We start from the raw sequence: 19,475 nt of genomic DNA on the forward strand, positions 1-19,475 counted from the left end.
TCTACCGTCGACGACGAAGACGACGATGGGGATATTTTGGGAGATGCTAAAATTGAGGGATGATTTGAAGAAGTGGTTATTTTAAGCGAAATGAGCAACTTTTTGCACCACGAATTCCAGGGTCAGCCTGCAACGGGTATTAAGTTTCGCAAAGCGAGGTTTGTCCGCTTAATGAGCTTTTTTGATGGGTTTCCTTTGTGAAAAAATGCATTTGAAGAGAAAATAAGTCACTTAAAACAGGTGGATTTTTTAGGTAGACCAACAAATATTAACTTTTAAAAACTAAAAATAACAATATTTGCTTAAAGACTGATAAATATGCACAAAAACATGGAATTACTATAAATGTCAATCATAAAAGACACAAGTTTCATAATTTGTCGAAAAGATCAAAGAAAACACATTTATTAGCTTGTTGACATTCCTTAAATGCCTCAAACTTAATGCAATTGCAATAAATCAAAAGTGCAGACCACCTGTGTGGATCAGGGTTACACCGAAATTTTTTGTTACTAAATTCTTTAATCTTAATGATTTGCAAAGCATCATGATATTAGTTGATGCTCAAATTGATTTATTGTATTTTTATTGGGACTTAAATTTGTATCTCTTTCTTCCTAAGCATACACTTTCCAATAAAACACCCTGGCATATTTGTTTTGTTAAGAGCCCCACGCTGAGCCGCGTCCTCCTCATTAATCTTCTTGCTTTGCAGTGTGCAGTGATGCCATTTGCAGTAACGCAACTAACCACCACTGCTAGTAACCCCCTCCCCCTCTCTCCCTCCGACACGTGCTGCTAATGGTGTGTCTAATCTGACGTCTGACCGCCGGCATCGTCTCCGCTACATTGGCAGGAAATAGTTACAAAGTATGCTGTGCAGCAAGTTCTCACGTACAGAGAGCTTCCGAACTTGGAAGAATAATTTTATAGCACATGGGCTCTGTACTTTTACCTAAAGAGTGTGCATGAGAAAAATTGGACAAATAAAACATCGATATCGGCTCTTTTTTCAAGTTGCTTGTCTTTCATCTATGAGCAGTTCTCTCAGATTTTTGTCATTCGATTTTTTTGTTGTATTTTTTAATCCGACTGAAACTTTTTTGGTGCCTTCGGTATGCCCAAAGAAGCCATTTTGCATCATTAGTTCGTTCATATAGTTTTCCATACAACTATGGCAGCTGCCATACAAAAATGATGTATGAAAATTCAAAAATCTGTATCTTTTAAAGGAATTTTTTGATCGATTTGGTGTCTTCGGCATAGTTGTAGGCATGGATACGGACTACACTGGAAAAAATGATACACGGTAAAAAAATTTGTTGATTTTTTATTTAACTTTTTGTCACTAAAACTTGATTTGCAAAAAAACACTATTTTTTTTTTTTTTTTTTTTTTTGATATGTTTTAGAGGACATACAATGCCAACTTTTCTGAAATTTCCAGGTTGTGCAAAAAATCTTTGACCGAGATATAAATTTTTGAATCAATACTGATTTTTTAAAAAAATCGAAATATTGGTCGCAAAAATTTTTCAACTTCATTTTTCTATGTAAAATTAAATTTGCAATCAAAAAGTACTCAAGTGAAATTTTGATAAAGCGCACCGTTTTCAAGTTATAGCCATTTTTAGGTGACTGTTTTGAAAATAGTCGCAGTTTTTCATTTTTTTTTAAATAAGTGCACATGTTTGCCCACTTTTGAAAAAAATATTTTTGAAGAGCTGAGAAAATTCTCTATATTTTGCTTTTTTGAACTTTGTTGATACGACCCTTAGTTGCTGAGATATTGCCATGCAAAGGATTAAAAACAGGAAAATTGATGTTTTCTAAGTCTCACCCAAACAACCCACCATTTTCTAATGTCGATATCTCAGCAACTAATGGTCCGATTTTCAATGTTAAAAATGAAACAATCGTGAAATTTTCCGATCTTACGGATAACAATTGTTTGTTATAAATCAAGACTAACATTTAAAAAGGGCCAAACATTCAATATTACGAATTTATGATTAAGACTTTTCGGAAAAAAGGTACACAGCAAAAAAATCAGATTTTTTTATCACTAAAAGTAATTTTTCCAAGATACGTATTATTTAATCTTCGACTTTTTATTTTTATTTTTTGAAGCAAAACCAAATTTGCTATCGAAAAGTACTTCACAATTTTTTTTAACATATACCGCTTTCAAGTTATAGCTACTTTTATGTAAAAAAACGAATTATTTCATTTTTTTTGCCTTTTAAAAATACTTCTTGAAAGAAAAGCATTCCCGAAAAAATATTTTTGAAAAGCTGAGAAAATTTCCTCAGCTTTGAAAATTTGACAATTAGGTACTTTCCGAGATACAGCCTCACAAATTATTCGAATCGATATTTTTTTTTTAAGTTGATCTTTTCAATAAAAATAATTTTAAATTCAAGCATAACTTTTGAAAAGGTCTACAAATATTTTTTTCTTCATTCCATATTTAAGACCAAGAAGGTATGGATAAAGAAAAAAAAATCTAATTTCATACATTAGCTTCAAAAATTATACACAAAAAGTGCCACAAAATTCCATTGAAATAATGAAAATATTAGTCTTTTTAAACTGTCACTATTGTATGCGATCTGTGGCCTCAAAAATCTTCATTTGTTATTTATGCAAAAATAACGATTGTACAAGTATTTCTGCGAAATTTTTATTTTCAGAAAATTTTTTTGTCCCCTGATATTCTTTCAGAAAATTTCAGAGAGGGGGAGGGGAGCTGGGCAAAAACTTCAAGTAAAACTTGCATTGGTTTGGATAAAGCCTCAATACAGCATGCATTTTTTATATTTTTTATTTGTTTGAACTTTATTTTCTTAGGAGTTATGAAGTATTTCAAATGGTTCAGTTTTTGTGTTGTTTCTATTAAAAGATCAAAAAATCGCACATTGAATATTTTTGTATACTAAAAGTTTAAAAAAAGACATAAAAAACCAAATCTTAATTCAACTTTTTTTTAAATTGGCAGCATCTTTTTAATTGTCTCTTTTCTCCTCCTTTGAAAAAATGTCAAAAAATCGTTCAGTAATTTACAATTTCATTGGAAAAAATCAACTTATCAAAAATGTAAAGGTTCAATGTTACTATTGATGTTTTCTACGTTTTCGCAAATCGACTTTATTCGGATGAAATTTTTAACAAGCATTTTCTAAGAATTTGTATTAGATTTTCAAAATAATTTCTGCAGGACTGCTTTTCCATCATAATTTATTTTTAAATTAAAAAAAAACCAAAAACATGTTATTCACATATTTTTAATTGCAAATTTTATTTGCATATACACATTTTTTTCATATTTTGTTTGACAATACTTTGATTTTTTTTCCGAAAATCATATTTAAAAAAATATTTCTGGTACCAGATTTTGCACATGTCAACAAACGAAAATTCAAAAATACGTTTTTTTGAATGCAACTTTTTGTAATAAAAAGTCTAATAAAAAAATCGGAAAACTTTTTACGCGCACCAATTTTTTTCCTAAAAAAATAATCAAAAAAAATGTTTGAGCTTGGTATGGAAAACTATGCCGAATACAACAAATCGATCAGAAAATCCCTTCTCAAGATTCATAATTTCATACACTCAATTACTTTTACACACCCATTTTGTATGAACGACCCCTAACATTGTATGGAGACTAGTATAGAACAACTAATGATGCACAATTACTTCTTTTTCATAGGGAATGCATCGACAAAGTTTCATCAAAATCATAAAATACAACGAAAAGTCAATTTGCAAAAACAGAGAGAACTACTATTTTCTGAGTTATCGTGCTTCTCCATCAATTTGCTACCACTATACAAATGTTGTGGAGACGCATGGTTCTCGGTCAAACCCGTTTCCTTAGAACATCCTTACGAGAAACATGTTCGCATAACTGACCAGAAGTGTGACCGACCACCGTTAAATTCCACCTTTGAGATGAGGCCATCACCATTAAAAAGTGACAACCCCCGAATCGCCTTGAAGACCGGGAGAGGTTGCAAGGTGCAAATTTATACGGCAACGACAGTGTCCTCATCGTCGTCGTCGGTCCGGTTGTTTATCGAGTTCTGCTTTCGCCGCGGCGTTGATGGATTCTGAATCTCTCTTTTTTATCGCTTTTGCGGATTGAAGTCGAAAAGGAAATTCCTCGCGCATTTTTTCGCCAGCTTAATTTGCTTATAAATAAATACACACAATTTAATGGATATATTATTGCGAGCAGGGGTGGGGGGACTATCACGTTCGGAATTTTTTCTCAGGAATTTCGAATGCTCGCCATGGTGGCTGCTGAGCTACGTCTTCGTGTCAACCACGATGATCTTGACCCCAAAACTGTCCCGCGGGATTAAATTTCCCGTGAACGTGCGATGCACTTGATAAGAAGAAACTGTTTGTATAAACACAACTTGATTAATGTGGCTGTTTTCGTTTCTTTCGCCCCGTTCCAGGTTGAGGTTGCTTCCATCGCGAACGGTCCCGGGCCTAACGAGGATGGCCGATTATGGCGACTAATCCTCCCAGGAAGCCGCCAGACCATGACACCGTCACGACCACCGAGTTCAACCACGTCAGCAGCAGCGCAAGTAGCAGCTTACTGCTGAAGCAACGGCGCTCGACCTGTTCCTGTTCGAACATTGCGATTATGCAACTGTTCCACGAGATGAAGCAGAAGTTTCCTACCGTGCCGGACCACGTGGTGTCGGACCTGGTGACGGCCAACTGCCACAACCGGCCGGCCTGCATCGACAGTCTGGAGAAGGCCGTGGCGGGGACGCCGGCCACGGCCCAAGCCTACCCGTCGCAGGTCATTCACAACACGAGCCTGAAGAGGCGCATCAACGAGCGGAAGTTGCGGTCGATGGAGCACAGCTTCAGCGGGGGCAGCAGCGGCAGCAGTAGTCGCGAGAGCAGCGTTGACAAGACGAGTAGCGGCTGCGGGAGCAGATTCCACAATAACAACAATGCATCGTCGTCGTCGTCGCCGGCTGAAGTACCACGTGATGGCAATGTAAATAACGCTGATAACCAGCACCCTGCCTCAACGATGACGACATCGTCACCAGCCTTTGATAACAACACAAACCCACCGCCCAATCGTCCCAACACACTCGCGTTCAGCGGGCCGCGACCGACGCGAGTGGCACCACCAATACCGCCCATCAGTTCCACGATAACCGCCAGTCCCGAGCTCGGCGAAACCGTCAACGTGCAGCTCAACGTAACCGTGTCCCCAGTCGCAAGCCGGAGTCCCCTCGGCCAACGCCACACCTCGGTCCTCCAGCTCCAGCCCGAATCCCCGTACTCCCGCGAACTGGCCCAAGCCTCAACCACCTTCAACGCCGCCACCGGCCCGCTTCCACCCGGCGCCAACAGCCGGAGTTCAACCTCCGTCAACCTGACCCTCCGTCAGCCCAGCGAAACGCCCCAATCCCCGATCCACATTCACGCCAGCCCGCTCAAGTACACGGCCAAGGGTTTCAACGCGCAGTCCGGCATCCAGAGCAAGCTCGAGATCACCTTCCGGGACGGGTTCGGCTCGATCAGTGCGATGCGAACGCACGTGCCGGGATTCGAGCAGCAGCAGCAGCAGCAGCAGGGCGTTGCGGCATTGGTGGCGGATAATCACCACTACCAGGAGCAGCAGATGGCCGTGAACGCGGCCCAGCTGGAGAACGATGGACTGGAGCGGGCGCAGCGGTACGAGAACTATCTGACAGGTGAGTGGACAAAGTGTGACGTCGTAGTTTTATGTTCTGGGAGGTTTGTGTAAATCGTGCGAATCTTATCAGCTGGTGGGAGCAAGTTGTGTCTGAGTCTGAGTGAGAACTAGGATTTATGTGACTGATTGATGCGATATTGTTACATTGTTGATGGTAATTAAAAGATTTCTTGTTAAAAATAGACAAACCAAAATTTAAACTTCTTCTTGGAATATTTCATCCAAAATTCACTGAAAATCTTCAATGTACTGGAAGAATAATCTAAAAAATATTTACAAGCTGAACCAACAATCAAAAATCTTAGATAATAGCACAAAAGTAATTTTTCAACCAATTGAGCAATTCTCATTTTTTATTTTTTGTGTTTTTATTTGACTCAATTTTGTTGGGAAGGCCCCCTATGGCTAAAGAAGCCATTTTGTGTCATTAGTTCACTCATACAAGGCTCCATGCAATTTTGGCTGCTTTCCATACAAAAACAAAAACAAAATTTGCATTTTTTGGGTGTTTTTGAATACTCCTTACTCAAGGCGCTTTCAAAAATACCCAAAACGCAAATAAATAAAATTTTGTTTTATGAACCTTTCTGTTTAAGATTTCATCAAATGTTATTTCATATTCAAAGGGTATTTAGAGGCTATGCTCTGGAAATAATTTTGAGTTACTTTTATTTTTATTTTTTGTTATGAAAATAAAGTGCATCGATGTTCCCCTCGTCATTTTTTGTTCAACCCAGTGTAGCATTCGCTAACTGGGCTAAGTTCTCGGCCAAGTTACCAAATAAGTACTTTATTTGAAAATCTGCGTCTTTGGAAGAGATGGGTTCCCCGCACTTTTGCCACTAGTGAACAACAAATACATCCCCGCCCATATCCCCACGGGACTGTATGGGTTGTACCGGGCAACAATCAAATTGTCTAAGAATATTGAATTAACCATTGTGGCACCCCCTACAGCGTGGTACAGACCCGTAATGCTATGCTATGCTATGCTTATCTGTATCTTGAAAAGGGATTTTCAGATCAATTTGGAGTCTTGAGCAAAGTTGTAGGTTATGATTGGGAAAAAATCTTGGAAAAAAAGGTTCACGGAAAATTTATCGATTTTTATTTGACTTTGTAAAGGCTAGTACGGAGCTCGGAAAAAACGCATAAATCGATAGAAAAAGAAAAAAAAATTTCAAGAAAAGGTACGCTGTTGAGAAGGATCAGAAATAACGTCATGATTCGAAATCCGGACACTTAGTAGCATATCATTTTTGTTATAGCTGGCAAAAAATCATGTAATAAGTTGAAAATGTAGAAATATCATCAGGATGTAGTATAAACAGTCAGTTTCAAGAAAATGCATGCAAAATATGTCTTTTCTAACAATTTTTCATCAGAATTTTAAAATTAAAATGACTTGTTGTGCTTCGAATCCCGGACACTGATAAAAGCTGATTCGAAATCCGGACACTTTTGCTTCGAATTCCGGACACTCGATTTTACTTATGAATCGCACAAATTTGGACTGAAATGTTAGTGAATGGCATTCTTTAGGTCTCAAATAAGCTGTTAACATTAAAACAATCGATAGTTTATATAAAAATTTGCTAGAATTTAAGGAAATCGAAACCATAAATTTCTGCTTTGCCCTCCGGTGCTTCGAACGCCTATGAAATATTTCAAGTGAAATGTTTCGCATTTTTGGTAAACTTATAATTTTATTGTATTTAATTGTTTTGGCATTAACTACAGCGTTCAAACAAACTTTAAATGAAAGTTGATGTTGGAATTCATCAAATAACACAGTTTTGACATTCATAATGCGAACTTATATCCAAATAATTGATAAAACAAGATGAAGTGTCCGGGTTTCGAAGCGTCCGGGAATTTGAATCATGACGTTAGAAAGTGGCATTTGACGTTTCTTCGCGCGGCGCTTGTTTGCAATACTTTATGATGAAAAAAAAATGAAATAATTTGAATTTGCTTATTTGAATGCGACTGAAAATTACATACATTTTAATAATTTCGCATTCGAAAAAATTTCGTTGTCTTATTTTTGATTTTTGAGCATAAGTATAATCTTTCAAATACTACAAAGTGATTCAGAATTTTCAAATCCAAGATGGCGGCCAAAATAGCGTCTATGAAATATTTAAAAAATGCATTCAAATTTTACTTAAATTAGGTCGCAGAATTCAATTGGTATTAAATGCCAGAAATTAAAATCGTGATTCGGTTATCCGAAATTCCATACAAACCTTTGGATAATCGAACATTGGATAATAGAAACTTCGGATTATTTAGTCTGTACTGTATTCTAAAATCTAGAAATTTAAAATAAAATATTCAAAAATACAAATATTCCAAAACTGAAAAAACTTAAAAACGAAATCTAAAATTATACTTAATCCAAAAATTGATTTATTTAAAATTCATTAAATCTAAAAAAACACAAATACAGTCCAGACTCGAATATCCGAAGCCTCTATTATCCGAATTTTCGTTTATACCAAGTTCGATTATCTGAAGGTTTGTATTGGACTTCGGATAATCGAGTCACGAACAAAAAAAAATCGTATTTTTTTCATTTTCTTACTTTCAACATCAAATTCGAATTCTGCGACTCCATTCTAGACAAATTTTGATGGTTACTAAATAAAAATACTAAATGCATTTTTTCAATATTTGATCCAATTCTATATCACTTTAGAGTAGTTAAAGGTCGACAATTGAAAATAAGACAACGCAGAAAAAAATCGTGATTCGATTATCCGAAGTAAATTTTTTCCGAGGTCTTCGGATTATCGAGTCTGGACTGTACTCCGTAATTTAAAAAAAAAATCTAGGATCTTAAATAAATCCTAAAATTCAATATTTAAATTTTATATTTTTTTTTTATTTCGAAATTCAAAATTGAAAAATAATCAAAGTTATTTTTCAAATTCGAAAAAAAATTCAATCATTCAAAAATTTAAAAAAAATAGGAATTAACAAATAAATTTTATAAATGATGGAATTTAAAATAGATCTTAAATTCAAAAATAAAGAAAACGAAAAAAAAATATTTTTTATTAGGAAATTACAAATTTAGAAATTTAAAAATATAAAAAAAAAATCAAAAACCTTGAAATCTCAAAAATTTTTAAAAAGTCCGGATAATCGAATCAAACAATTTTATTTTTTCTCAAAATGTGGATCTCTAACGAAAAGAATGCACAATTTTTCTGGACTGCTTCCTTCCGAGCTCCGTACTTAGCTTTAGTTAGGACGCACAAAGCCAAAAGTTGCCCTTTTACCCTTATTTGCAACAACTCTTTTGAAGACAGCAAAATTCCTCGGCAGGCGGCAGTGCCTGTCCGAATGATTACGATGTCCGCTTTGTAAGCGGATGTTCATGGGTTCGATTCCCAACCTACCATCAGATGGGGAAGTAAAACACCGATCCCGGCCTAGGTTGTTGATGAGCCGTTAAGTCATTCCAGGTGCGGGAGTCGTCTCTCTGGTATAAAGACAAACAACACTCCATCCTGCTCCGGTGAAATCGCTGGTGGTGGTTGGATTCGCAATCCAAAGGTCGTCAGTTCGACCCCTGGGGTGGATGGTTCCTTGGAGAAGAAAGAGGTTTGAGTGCTCTCCCCATTCAAGCCTTCGGACTCCTAGGTTTGAGCAGAAACTCGCAATAGAGACCACAAAAGACCGTGAATGTGGATGGTTTGATTTTTTATTACTCCAAAACATAAATTTTTTTCGGAAAATTCAATTTCCACTTTATTTTGCGATTTGGACCAAGGTGCAATGAACCATTTCTGAACCCCGCGGCATTGCGGTCCAATTCGTAGTCATTTGGCATTGTCTGGCCTCGCCTTAACATAGAAGAAAGGACCAGATCTATGTTTAAACTTTCAGTACCATATGGCCGGTTTTTACTTATTTCGTTCAAATATAAAATTAACAAGCCTTCATACACTTAAATCTGTACAGAAGTTTTCCAAAAGTTTTTAAAGTAAAAATAAATATTTGTATTATTCGGTTATCACGAAGGACACCCCCTCTCCCCTCCTCTATCCATGTAATGGAACGTCCATGCATTACGTAACGGCATAATATCAAAGGGGAGGGGGGGTTCGAGGATTTATACAAAAAATGTATCGGAAATGTACTACCAGGGTGTAGAGGGGGCCTAAAAATATAAATATTTTGTTACGTAATTCACGAACGCTCCCTTAATATTTTAATGCTTTTGAGCAATTTACAAAACATGTGGAAGTTTTAGAAGGGAGGAGGAGCTTCAAGTTTTCAGGAGGGCTGAAATTTATAAATAAAGTGCCCATATCGTTTGTTGATGGCCCTAAGGGGTGATCTGCAAACAACTTAACTTATTTTGTTGACTTTTGTGCTTTTTGAATTAAATTATAATTTGAGGAAATAATAAAACTGTTTACCTGCCCAACATAACATTTTTAATTGCGAACAACTAAACGTTGCATACAACTTATTTAGGTAAGGGTTCGTCCATCAACAAAGTGACAAAAGTTTGTAAAAAAAAACAATCGAATCACGTGATTTTTAATGTTTAGTGAATTTCACTATAATATGGCCTGGATAAAAAAAATCGTTGCGTTGTATTAAAATGAACCCTCACGTTAATCAGTTTATCATAAAGGGGCCATCCAGTAACCAAGTGATTACTTTTTTGAAAGTTTTAGATTTCCCCCCCCTTGTGAACATCGGTATATTTTGATTTGTTCAACAAGTTCATAAAAGACCTACTGTTATCGAGTTGCATTCAAACTTAAGTAACGGAATTTGTGAATGACCCATGTACAATTCTTCTGTAAATATGCTCGGAAACATTATATAAAAAATATATAATATTTAGTAACCTTTTATCTTCAAAACCAACTACGCATACACCTTGTGGCAAATGGGCAGTATTCATGATTGCTGAGAGTCGCAGGACTCTCGCCCTTTGCTATTAGTAAGTATCCAGCAAAGCAAAGGGTATAGCATGCATTTGATACTGTCAACTCCCATTCGGCTGTGTTCTCGTCGCTGTCATGTTGTAAACTGGAGCCGAGGGAGGTCCTGTTGTGAATTCTAGTTGGAGGTGATCCGAAGATCATTGAAGAAGGTAGAATTCGCCATCACCCAAGACACGAAGGCACGAAGGATAGACCATGTCTTGGGGGGTGAAAGGATGATAGGATTTAGTGATAATACCACAATTTAATATTGGTCTTTCTCTCTTATTTCAGACAAAATGTCTGGTCCGAATCCAAGCTGTTGCAGAAATCTTCCACTATACAAAATGGGGTCTTCCTTCTATCATTTCCTGTATTTTGAAAAAGGTGATGCGCCGAATGTGGACATATAGTTTATCACACTTACTCCATATGGTGTGAACGTGAAATGCTGTATGTTTGCAATTGGTGCATTGGCTATTTTCAAAACAAGCTAGATTTTTCCTATTATTTTAAGATAAAATTTAGTAAAATCTACCTATCTATTTTTTGTTATTGCTATAACTTGTCCCTTACTTCACAAACTTTAAGTACTCTATTCTTCAATCTTGGAATCGCAATACATTATTGTAGAAATGTAACTGCTGAAAAAATTGGTAAGAAATTTGGGCATAACTGTTATTAATATGATTAAAGGTACGTTCAATATGTTTTATTATATATGTTAACTATTCAAGTTGTTTGTCTTGTCCCATATGTCACAACTTCAGTTGTTTTCTCGAAAACTTCTCGTTACAAGTTAGTAGTTCTGTCTAGTTGCAAAATAAGGTTTCTTTATTCTTTCTTTCTGTGTTAGTATGTTATTCAATGTTCGATTTTATTTTACATTGTACTTATCCCATTTTTTCTCTTTTTCTCTTTCATGTACCTTGCGAGCATACGATGACCGAAAAAGTCATTGTATAAGCCAACACACGTGTATTTTTCACAAAGCCGCGAAACAGAACAAGTATTTTTATAAGTGCGTGAATAACAATCGGTCGTTGAAGCTCAAAAAATGTGAGAACAATATCGCGTCGTGGTTAAGTGATAATAAGGCGAAGAAAGTAGACGACGATTCCGCATGAAGAATATAGCGGAAATTATGTGTTAATTGCACAATGGATGAAGGTTTGAAGTTGACACTGTCAAAAGGGAATGGTAAGATGCAATAGTAATATTGCTAGGTTTGATAGTGTCAAAAGGTAAGATCAAGGAACAAGGATTATATGAACCTATATTGTCATAATTATTGTATTCACTGAAAATTCTATCCACTTTCTACCCCCAATGTGTCCTGCACTGGGGGTGCCTGGGGTAACTTCGAGTTGACCTGGGCCGCCCGAGGAATTATGTCGTAGGTGGTTCGTGTACTTCTCACTCACCTCTCCTCGCGGCAAGGTTTTCCGTAGGTCTACACTCGTACATGCAACATGGGACAGCATGAATCTTCAGCTGAAGCCGGACGAATGTATTCCGAAATTACAGAATTACAGAAAAACCAACTACGAATACACCTTTTTTGCCATGTGACCAATATGATTTAAAATTTCGTGACGTTGCAACGCAAACTTAAACCTGTTGTAACTTTGGATCTAGACAACCAATTTAGTCGCTCTAGGTTGCATTTGAAAGCTCTTTCCAAGTACAAAGAGCATCTAAAATATCAAAATGATTGAATGTTTAGTTTTCTGTTGGCATAAACAACTGTCCCTTTTTCGTGACGTTGCAACGCAATAAAATGGTAAACTTACACTAGTTTGAAAAAATACTTAACTTAAGATAAACTTTCACAACTTGACATTTCCTTTTAGTACACCTATAAACCTACAAAATGCAATCAAAAGAATAATTTTTGGATTTTATTTCGCTGAAAACCAGGAGTTTTTAGAAAAATGTTTTAAAAACGCTGAGTTTATCATGAATTGATGCATAACTTAACCAACTTGTACATAATGATATTCAAATGATCAATTAATGAAAACCATGATTTTCGAAGCTTCAAGTAGTCTAGAATCGAGGAAAAATATCCAAATAGCTCATACACGCTTTTCAAAATTTCATCCTAAGGTGTACATTGCCGGAGAATGTGTCATAGCTATCTAAACATTTCCACACTTTCTCTCCCCTTCCCACAGAGGTAGCCATCACGCACCAGCTGGACCAGAAGAACCGACTGAGCGAGGAGGTGGACCGGTACCGGTACCAGCTCGAATCAATCCGGCGCGAGATCCGCATCCTGCAGCACCCGCTGTCCCGCTCCGACGCCGACCAGCTGGGCCGCGAGGTTCAACTGCTCGAAGAGGAGGTCGATCTGATGCAAAAGGAGGTCGACCAGCAGCAAGCCCAGCTCAGTATAGAAGGTTCGTTTGGCTGATTTGTGTGTTGATTTGTAAGTCTGAAGTCTTTTTGCTTTTAGGGTCACCATCGCAACCAACGGGACCGTACGTGAACCGTCCGCCCCGTCCACCGCGACCTCCGCCGCCCAAGTTCTCCATCAGCCACCAACAACTACCTGCAGCTGCTGCGGTCGCGCCTGCGGACGGTCGATACCAGGGCGGTCGCTCGATATCGGCCCCGGCGCTGCCGCACGACCCCCAACAGCAGCAGCCACATCCTGCAATCGCCGGAGAGCAATGGACTTGCAGCCTTTGTACATTCCAGAACCACGAACTCATGACCCGTTGCGAAGTGTGTTCGTTGCCCAAAATGCCCGGTAGACTATCGTCCCACAGTTCGCTGCCTCCCTCGAGCTCATCGTCGCCGCCGTCATCTTCATCAGCTGCCGTAGTCGCTGCTGCTGCACCTGCTTCGGCATCACTGCTAGTCGCGGCTTCCGCTCCGGTGGCCACTGCCGTCGTGCTGCAAACGTCCGCCGCCGTCGGTTCTCCTTCCTCTTCTTCCTCCTCCTCGTCGTCGACGGCTTCGACCCCGCAAACGCAACCCGCTCCTCCGCCCATCCAAAGTGCTCAGTTCCAAAAGTCGTCGATCGAGTGTTGAAAAGAGAGGAAGAGGCATCGAAGCGGGGGCAGGACGCGATAACCACAAGCTTAAACGCAGAGTGTGCAAGAGTTGTGTGTGTGTGTGTGCGCGATTTTGTATTAATCCACTGCTTTGGCGGAAATCAGTTACCACGAATCGACAGGAGATTGAGGATGTCCCCGTGCCGGCGTTGCTGTGACCCAAATGTAGGACATAGATTTTTGGCAAACCTATTTTTTTTAGCGATTCCATCCCAATTTTTTTTTGGTTAACCACAAACAGGTTTTAAAAAGTGTTTTTGACGTGACTACTAAAACTAGGTTTTATTTTTTAACTGTGAAATGTGCGTGCAGTTTGCTTGTAATGAGATAAGAGTGATTTTATAAAGCTTGTGTGTGATAACTAAAACTATTCCTTAGGATTACGTTTTTGCATGAGGTATTTATGATAAACAAGAAAATAACTACACAATTAGAGGGTGACGAGCGGGAATTCCCGGGAAAAATTTCCCGGGAAATCGACCATTTTTGGACCTCTCGATTCCCGGGAAATTTGGTCGAGAGTCCCGGGAAATTTTATACTTATAAATATCAAAGCAAAATTTTATAAACTAATCAGAAAAACATTCGAAAAATTCGAAATGGTTTAAAACATTGGATGTTAACTTGTCGAATGTTCCAATAACTATAATTGAGAAGAGCCCAAAAAATGTAAACCCTAAAATTTACCTTAAAGCATACTTAGCAGTTACATCCCAGAAATGAATTATAAAGCTTTTTATTTGTATTAGGGAAAACCCTTTGCAAAAAGTTCAATTTCCATATCCTCTCTCCTGATGTCAATTAGTCATATGGTGTTTCGCATCAACCTCAATATATTTTGGAAGAAAAATCTCTGGCAATTTGTAAAGATTGCCTTAATCTTTGTTAAGGTTTGCCAATTGAGAACAATCAGGTTTTCCTAATAAATGTAAATATTTCTTCAATGAATATTTTCAGTCATGTATTTGTTATGTATCATATTGCAGAAATCCCGATACTGGGAAATAATATATTTGTAATTTTTTTACTTCACAAAAATCTAATAACAAGTTCATGCAACAAGCTTGTGCAACTTTTGAAAAATCACTCTGTGCGAATTAAGAATCGTAAACATTTAAAACTACAAAAACTACTACAAGAGTCCCAAAAAACTCAGAACCCGATCTTGTATTTGCAGATTCAGAAAAAAATCTAAAGCTTGAAATAGTTCCTTGAAATAATAATACAATTTAAATAAAACGTTTCATTTAATAGGTATGAATGAATTGTAACTGAATTCATTGAAAAGAAACAAATTTATGCACGGAGAAAAAAGAGTTCCCAAAATCGTGAACAAGCGTTCATGAAAATAGGAACCACGAACAAAGTGTTCAAATTTCATGGTACGTTTTTCAAAATCGTACCATGGGATTTGAACACTTTGTTCGAGGTTCCCATTTTCATGAACGCTTGTTCACGATTTTGGGAACTCTTTTTTCTCCGTGTGACCTTTCCCTTTTAAATTGTTAGCACTTTTGGCATAATAAAAAAAAAAATCCCGGGTCCCGGGAATTCCCGGGAAATGTCCAAATTCAACTCTCGATTCCCGGGAAATTCAAAATCTCGAGAATCGTCACCCTCTAAACACAATACAAACCAACTAAGTTAAGCTCATTACAACGAAAGACAGTGGGTTTACAAAGCAAATCAAATTATGCTCAGGTATGTATTTTTATCATAAGGTCTTTTTTGCAATTTAAAACACTATGTTTTCATCACCAACATTGTTATTTAAATAATTTAAAGCTGCTCAGTGTGAACATAAATTTCTGCAGTTAGACGCGGTTAAACATCTTAGTTATAATTATGAACATATAAAAAATATATCAATACTTTTAAAACAAATAAACATTGTGTTTTTGAGAAGTAGTGTTTTCCATTTCATTCACAAATGACAGTTGAATGCGTTTTATAATTGAGTAACACAAAAAAATTATATTAAAAACTTTGAAAATTCAAATAAAAAATATTGAAATTAAAAAAGTACAAAATTTAAATATACAGTCCAAACTCGAATATCCGAAGGGTTGTATAAAACTTCGAGATAATCGAATCATGAACAATTTTTTTTCGTTTTTTTAACTTTCTTGCTTTCAACATCGAATTCGATTTCTGCGACTCCATTTTTTGTCAAATTTCAAAATACATCGACATCGAAAAAGATTTTTTTTGTGTTTCGATTATTCCGAGGCCTAAGGATAATCGAGTCTGGACTGTATTAAAATGTTTAAACATTTTTATATTTCAAATTCCAAAGTCCAAGAGTTTTTAAATTTAGAAACCAAATTTAAAACTCATAAATTCTAATATTCTTGATTTGCAAAAAGTTGCAATTTTACGATACTGAAACCTTTAAATTTTTAAATCTAAAAATAAAGAAATTTCTAATCTTTACTTTAATTTTTTTTATATTTAAATTTTTCTTTTTATTACGTTATCAAATTATAGAGTTAAATTTTCTATCTTGAATTAGATCTTAAATTTTTGAGTTTATGAATTTTTAGTTTAAAAATTTAATATTTTGAGAATTATTTGAATTTTCAGCTTTCAGAATTTGATATTTTCAATATTTTTAAAATTGTAGGAGTTTTTTAATATTTTTTTTTATTTTTGAATTAAACTCTTGAATTTTAGAATTTTTAAATATCAAAATGTTTAAATATTTAATACAGTCCAGACTTAATTAGGTGAAGATTTAATTATTCGAAGTGTTTTTTTTTTCGAGGCCTTCGAATAAAACCGAGTCATTCATTCCAAAATTCAATCAAATTCTAAAACATTATAAATTTAAAATAATTTAAACATAAAAAAGTATATCATAAAATAAATCTGCTGTTCAAAACAAAAAACAATACAATTTTACATTTTATTTAAATTGAAAAAATCTTGGATCTAAACATTAAAAAAAATCTCATGAAAATTGAGCCTTTAATTTTTGGATTTCGTTGATTTTTAATTTTGCTTTTTTGACTTATAAAATTGAATTTAAATTTTTCAATCTTACATTCAAACTTTTTTTACCATTTTTATTATTCTTTAAATTTTTAAAATTTTTGGTATTGAGAATTTTTAAAAATTTAAAATTTAAATATTTTTTAAATTTTTCTTTTTATTACTTATAAATTTTCTTTTAAGGTCTAAAAATTAAAGAAATGTTTAATCTTAATTTTAAGATTTTTTGAATCTTAATTTTTTTCTTTTTATTACTTATCAAATTATAGAGTTAAATTTTCTATCTTGAATTAGATCTTAAATTTTTGAGTTTATGATTTTTTACTTTTAAAATTTAATCTTTTGAGAATTATTTGAATTTTCAGCTTTCAGAATTTGATATTTTCAATAGTTTTTTTTGAGTTTTATAATTTTCGTGTTTAAAAAAAAATCTGTTTTGTTTTGGTATTTGAATGAAAAACCCTTGAATTTTAGAACTTTCAAATATCAAAATATTTAAATATTCAAATACAATCCAGACTCGATTATCTGAAGATTCGATTATCCGAAGTGATTTTTTCCGAGGCCTTTGAATAATCGAGTCTGGACTGTATTGAAATATTCAATCATTCCTAAATTCCATCAAATTCTAAACCATAAAAATTTAAAATTAATTTAAAAATAAAAAAGAAAGCTGCAGCTTAAAGCAAAATAAATTGTTTTACAATTTTACATTTTATTAAAATTAAAAAAAGTCTTAGATCTAAAAATAAAAAAAATAATTTGTAACCTTCAATTTTTCAATTTTACTTTTTTGACTTATAAATTTTTAGAATTCAATTTTTCAATCTTAAATTAAATCTTTTTTTTATTTGAGTTCATTATTTTTTATTTTTTTTTAAATTTTGGAATTTAGAATTTGTAAAGTTATTAAATTTCAGAATATTTAAATAATTAAATATTCAACTCTTGATTTTTTTTTACATTTTCAACTTTTGAAAACGCTTAAGAAACCTTTTCGTGACCTCTTTCTTGACCCTTTTCTGGAGTTCTTTCCTAGCTCCGTACTAGCCTTTATTCAAGTAGTGCGCTTTACGTTTTATTCTAAATTTGTATTTCAAGAATAATAAATGTTGTCATTAATTCATGATTATTTTTCAAAATTTTAACAGTAAAATAAACTGTAAAACAGTGTATAAAGCGTTTTGTGGTACTTTTTGCTTAACTTTTTCCAAAGTTAGGCATGGTTTTCATTGTTATGCAAAGGGTCCTAGTTTTGCATAAGAAGCCCATTGCTAAAGCTAGTCTTGAATTTATTAAGGTTATATATTCTCAATCGTTTTCTTTTTTAGTTTTTCTTAAATTTCACGATCCTTACTCTGAAAAATTCTTACAACTTTTTTTTGGTCCAACTTTTGGTTGCTGTGATATAAGATATGCCTTATAAAGAATGAAAATCAAGAAAAAAAATATTGTTTTACATTTTAACTCGGTTGGCCGGAATTCAGTCCTAATGGGTCAAAAACATAGTAATAAAAGTGACTGTCTTGAAAGGAAAACACTGCATTTCATCACAATGAAATTAAAATTAAATTTAACATAGAAAGATAAAAAGGTGTTGAAAAGTTTCATATCAAAATCTCTTTTAAAAAATGTAAAGTTGAACTGTAAAATGTTGATTTAGCTATAAACTATTTATTAAACGTACTTCAATACCAAATTTTAGTTAAGAATATGTTAGGTGATTTGAAAATGTCCATATTCCAATCAATGTTGTACAATTTAAAGCATATTGTAAATTGAAAAGTAACAATAAAAATTAACAAAAAAAATCTTGTGTGTTGATTACTAATTTCACTGATCCATAAAAAAAATTCTGCTGTTTGCATGACTGTTTTATTCTGCCTAAGTATTTCGCTGGTAAGCCTTCCATTTTGATCGTTCATTGGAATAACCGACCATACCATCAAAACCTTCGAAATAATAACAATCCAACCTTTACCATCCACTTTCAGTAGTAACCTCAGGGCAGGACATCCACATCTACCTGTCGCCCGGTCAAAACAGTAAGTTTCTGTAAAAATAAAGTAATTAATTAATTTTCAATTTAAATTGCCAATTTCCATTGCAGAAATAATTCACTCCTGGATCGTTTCGTAGTTCCATGGCTCCGGAAATATCCCCCTCTGTTATGTATACAACCAGCCCTGCTGAGCGCTTCCCGCCGTTCAACGTTGACGGAACGTCCGAGGTTCCGGATATGCGAGACAGCGCACGGCTCTCCAAGAACCTGTAGCATGAAGCAGATTGAGTTTTTTTTACTTTACTTTATGCCTGTGCCCTCAGCTGAGAATGAGTGAATGACGAGTGAAAATTATCAGGAGAAACAGTTACCCATTTAGTTGAAGGAAAAAAATGTGTTGAAACTATAGAGAATGCTAGGCAGAGTGAACGGACGCGCGTTTTAGTGATATTTATTTGTAATATAACAAAATTGTAGGAAAATTTATTCTATTTATTTTGCACATGTAAATACAGCAGTTCTCGGTCCTAAATTATGACGGTATGATAAAGCAGAGCAAAAATAAAAGTGAGTCAGAATGAAGGAGCACTGTTTTTCACACAAGCACGCATTATGTTGTAAAAACTAGGTTTTACTGTACTTTTGTTTACCCTTCTGTTGAACTGTTAAACACACGTAATTTAATTTGATGATATCAATAAACAAATATATCAGGAAGCTTCCTATAAAAAA

At 35.0% G+C, this 19,475-nt stretch overlaps 1 protein-coding gene across 8 annotated transcripts in view; it reads left to right on the forward strand.

The window, feature by feature from the left end:
• Positions 1–19,475, forward strand: part of LOC120412727 (TGF-beta-activated kinase 1 and MAP3K7-binding protein 2) — a 65,370-nt gene extending 45,895 nt beyond the window's left edge. For 3 of the 8 annotated variants that reach the window (XM_039573313.2, XM_039573314.2, XM_052707474.1), the window contains exons 2-4: positions 4,466–5,734; positions 12,866–13,090; positions 13,147–15,638. In XM_039573313.2, coding sequence (XP_039429247.1) covers positions 4,519–5,734; positions 12,866–13,090; positions 13,147–13,727 — 2,022 coding nt within the window. In that variant the 5' untranslated portion in view covers positions 4,466–4,518 and the 3' untranslated portion in view covers positions 13,728–15,638. Of the gene's footprint in view, positions 1–4,465; positions 5,735–12,865; positions 13,091–13,146; positions 15,639–18,735; positions 18,787–18,851 lie in introns of those variants that run through there. The other 5 variants (XM_039573315.2, XM_039573316.2, XR_005604848.2 and 2 more) reach the window with 5 other exon arrangements.

This window comes from Culex pipiens, chromosome 2, assembly GCF_016801865.2.
Source record: "Culex pipiens pallens isolate TS chromosome 2, TS_CPP_V2, whole genome shotgun sequence".
NCBI lineage: Eukaryota > Metazoa > Arthropoda > Insecta > Diptera > Culicidae > Culex > Culex pipiens.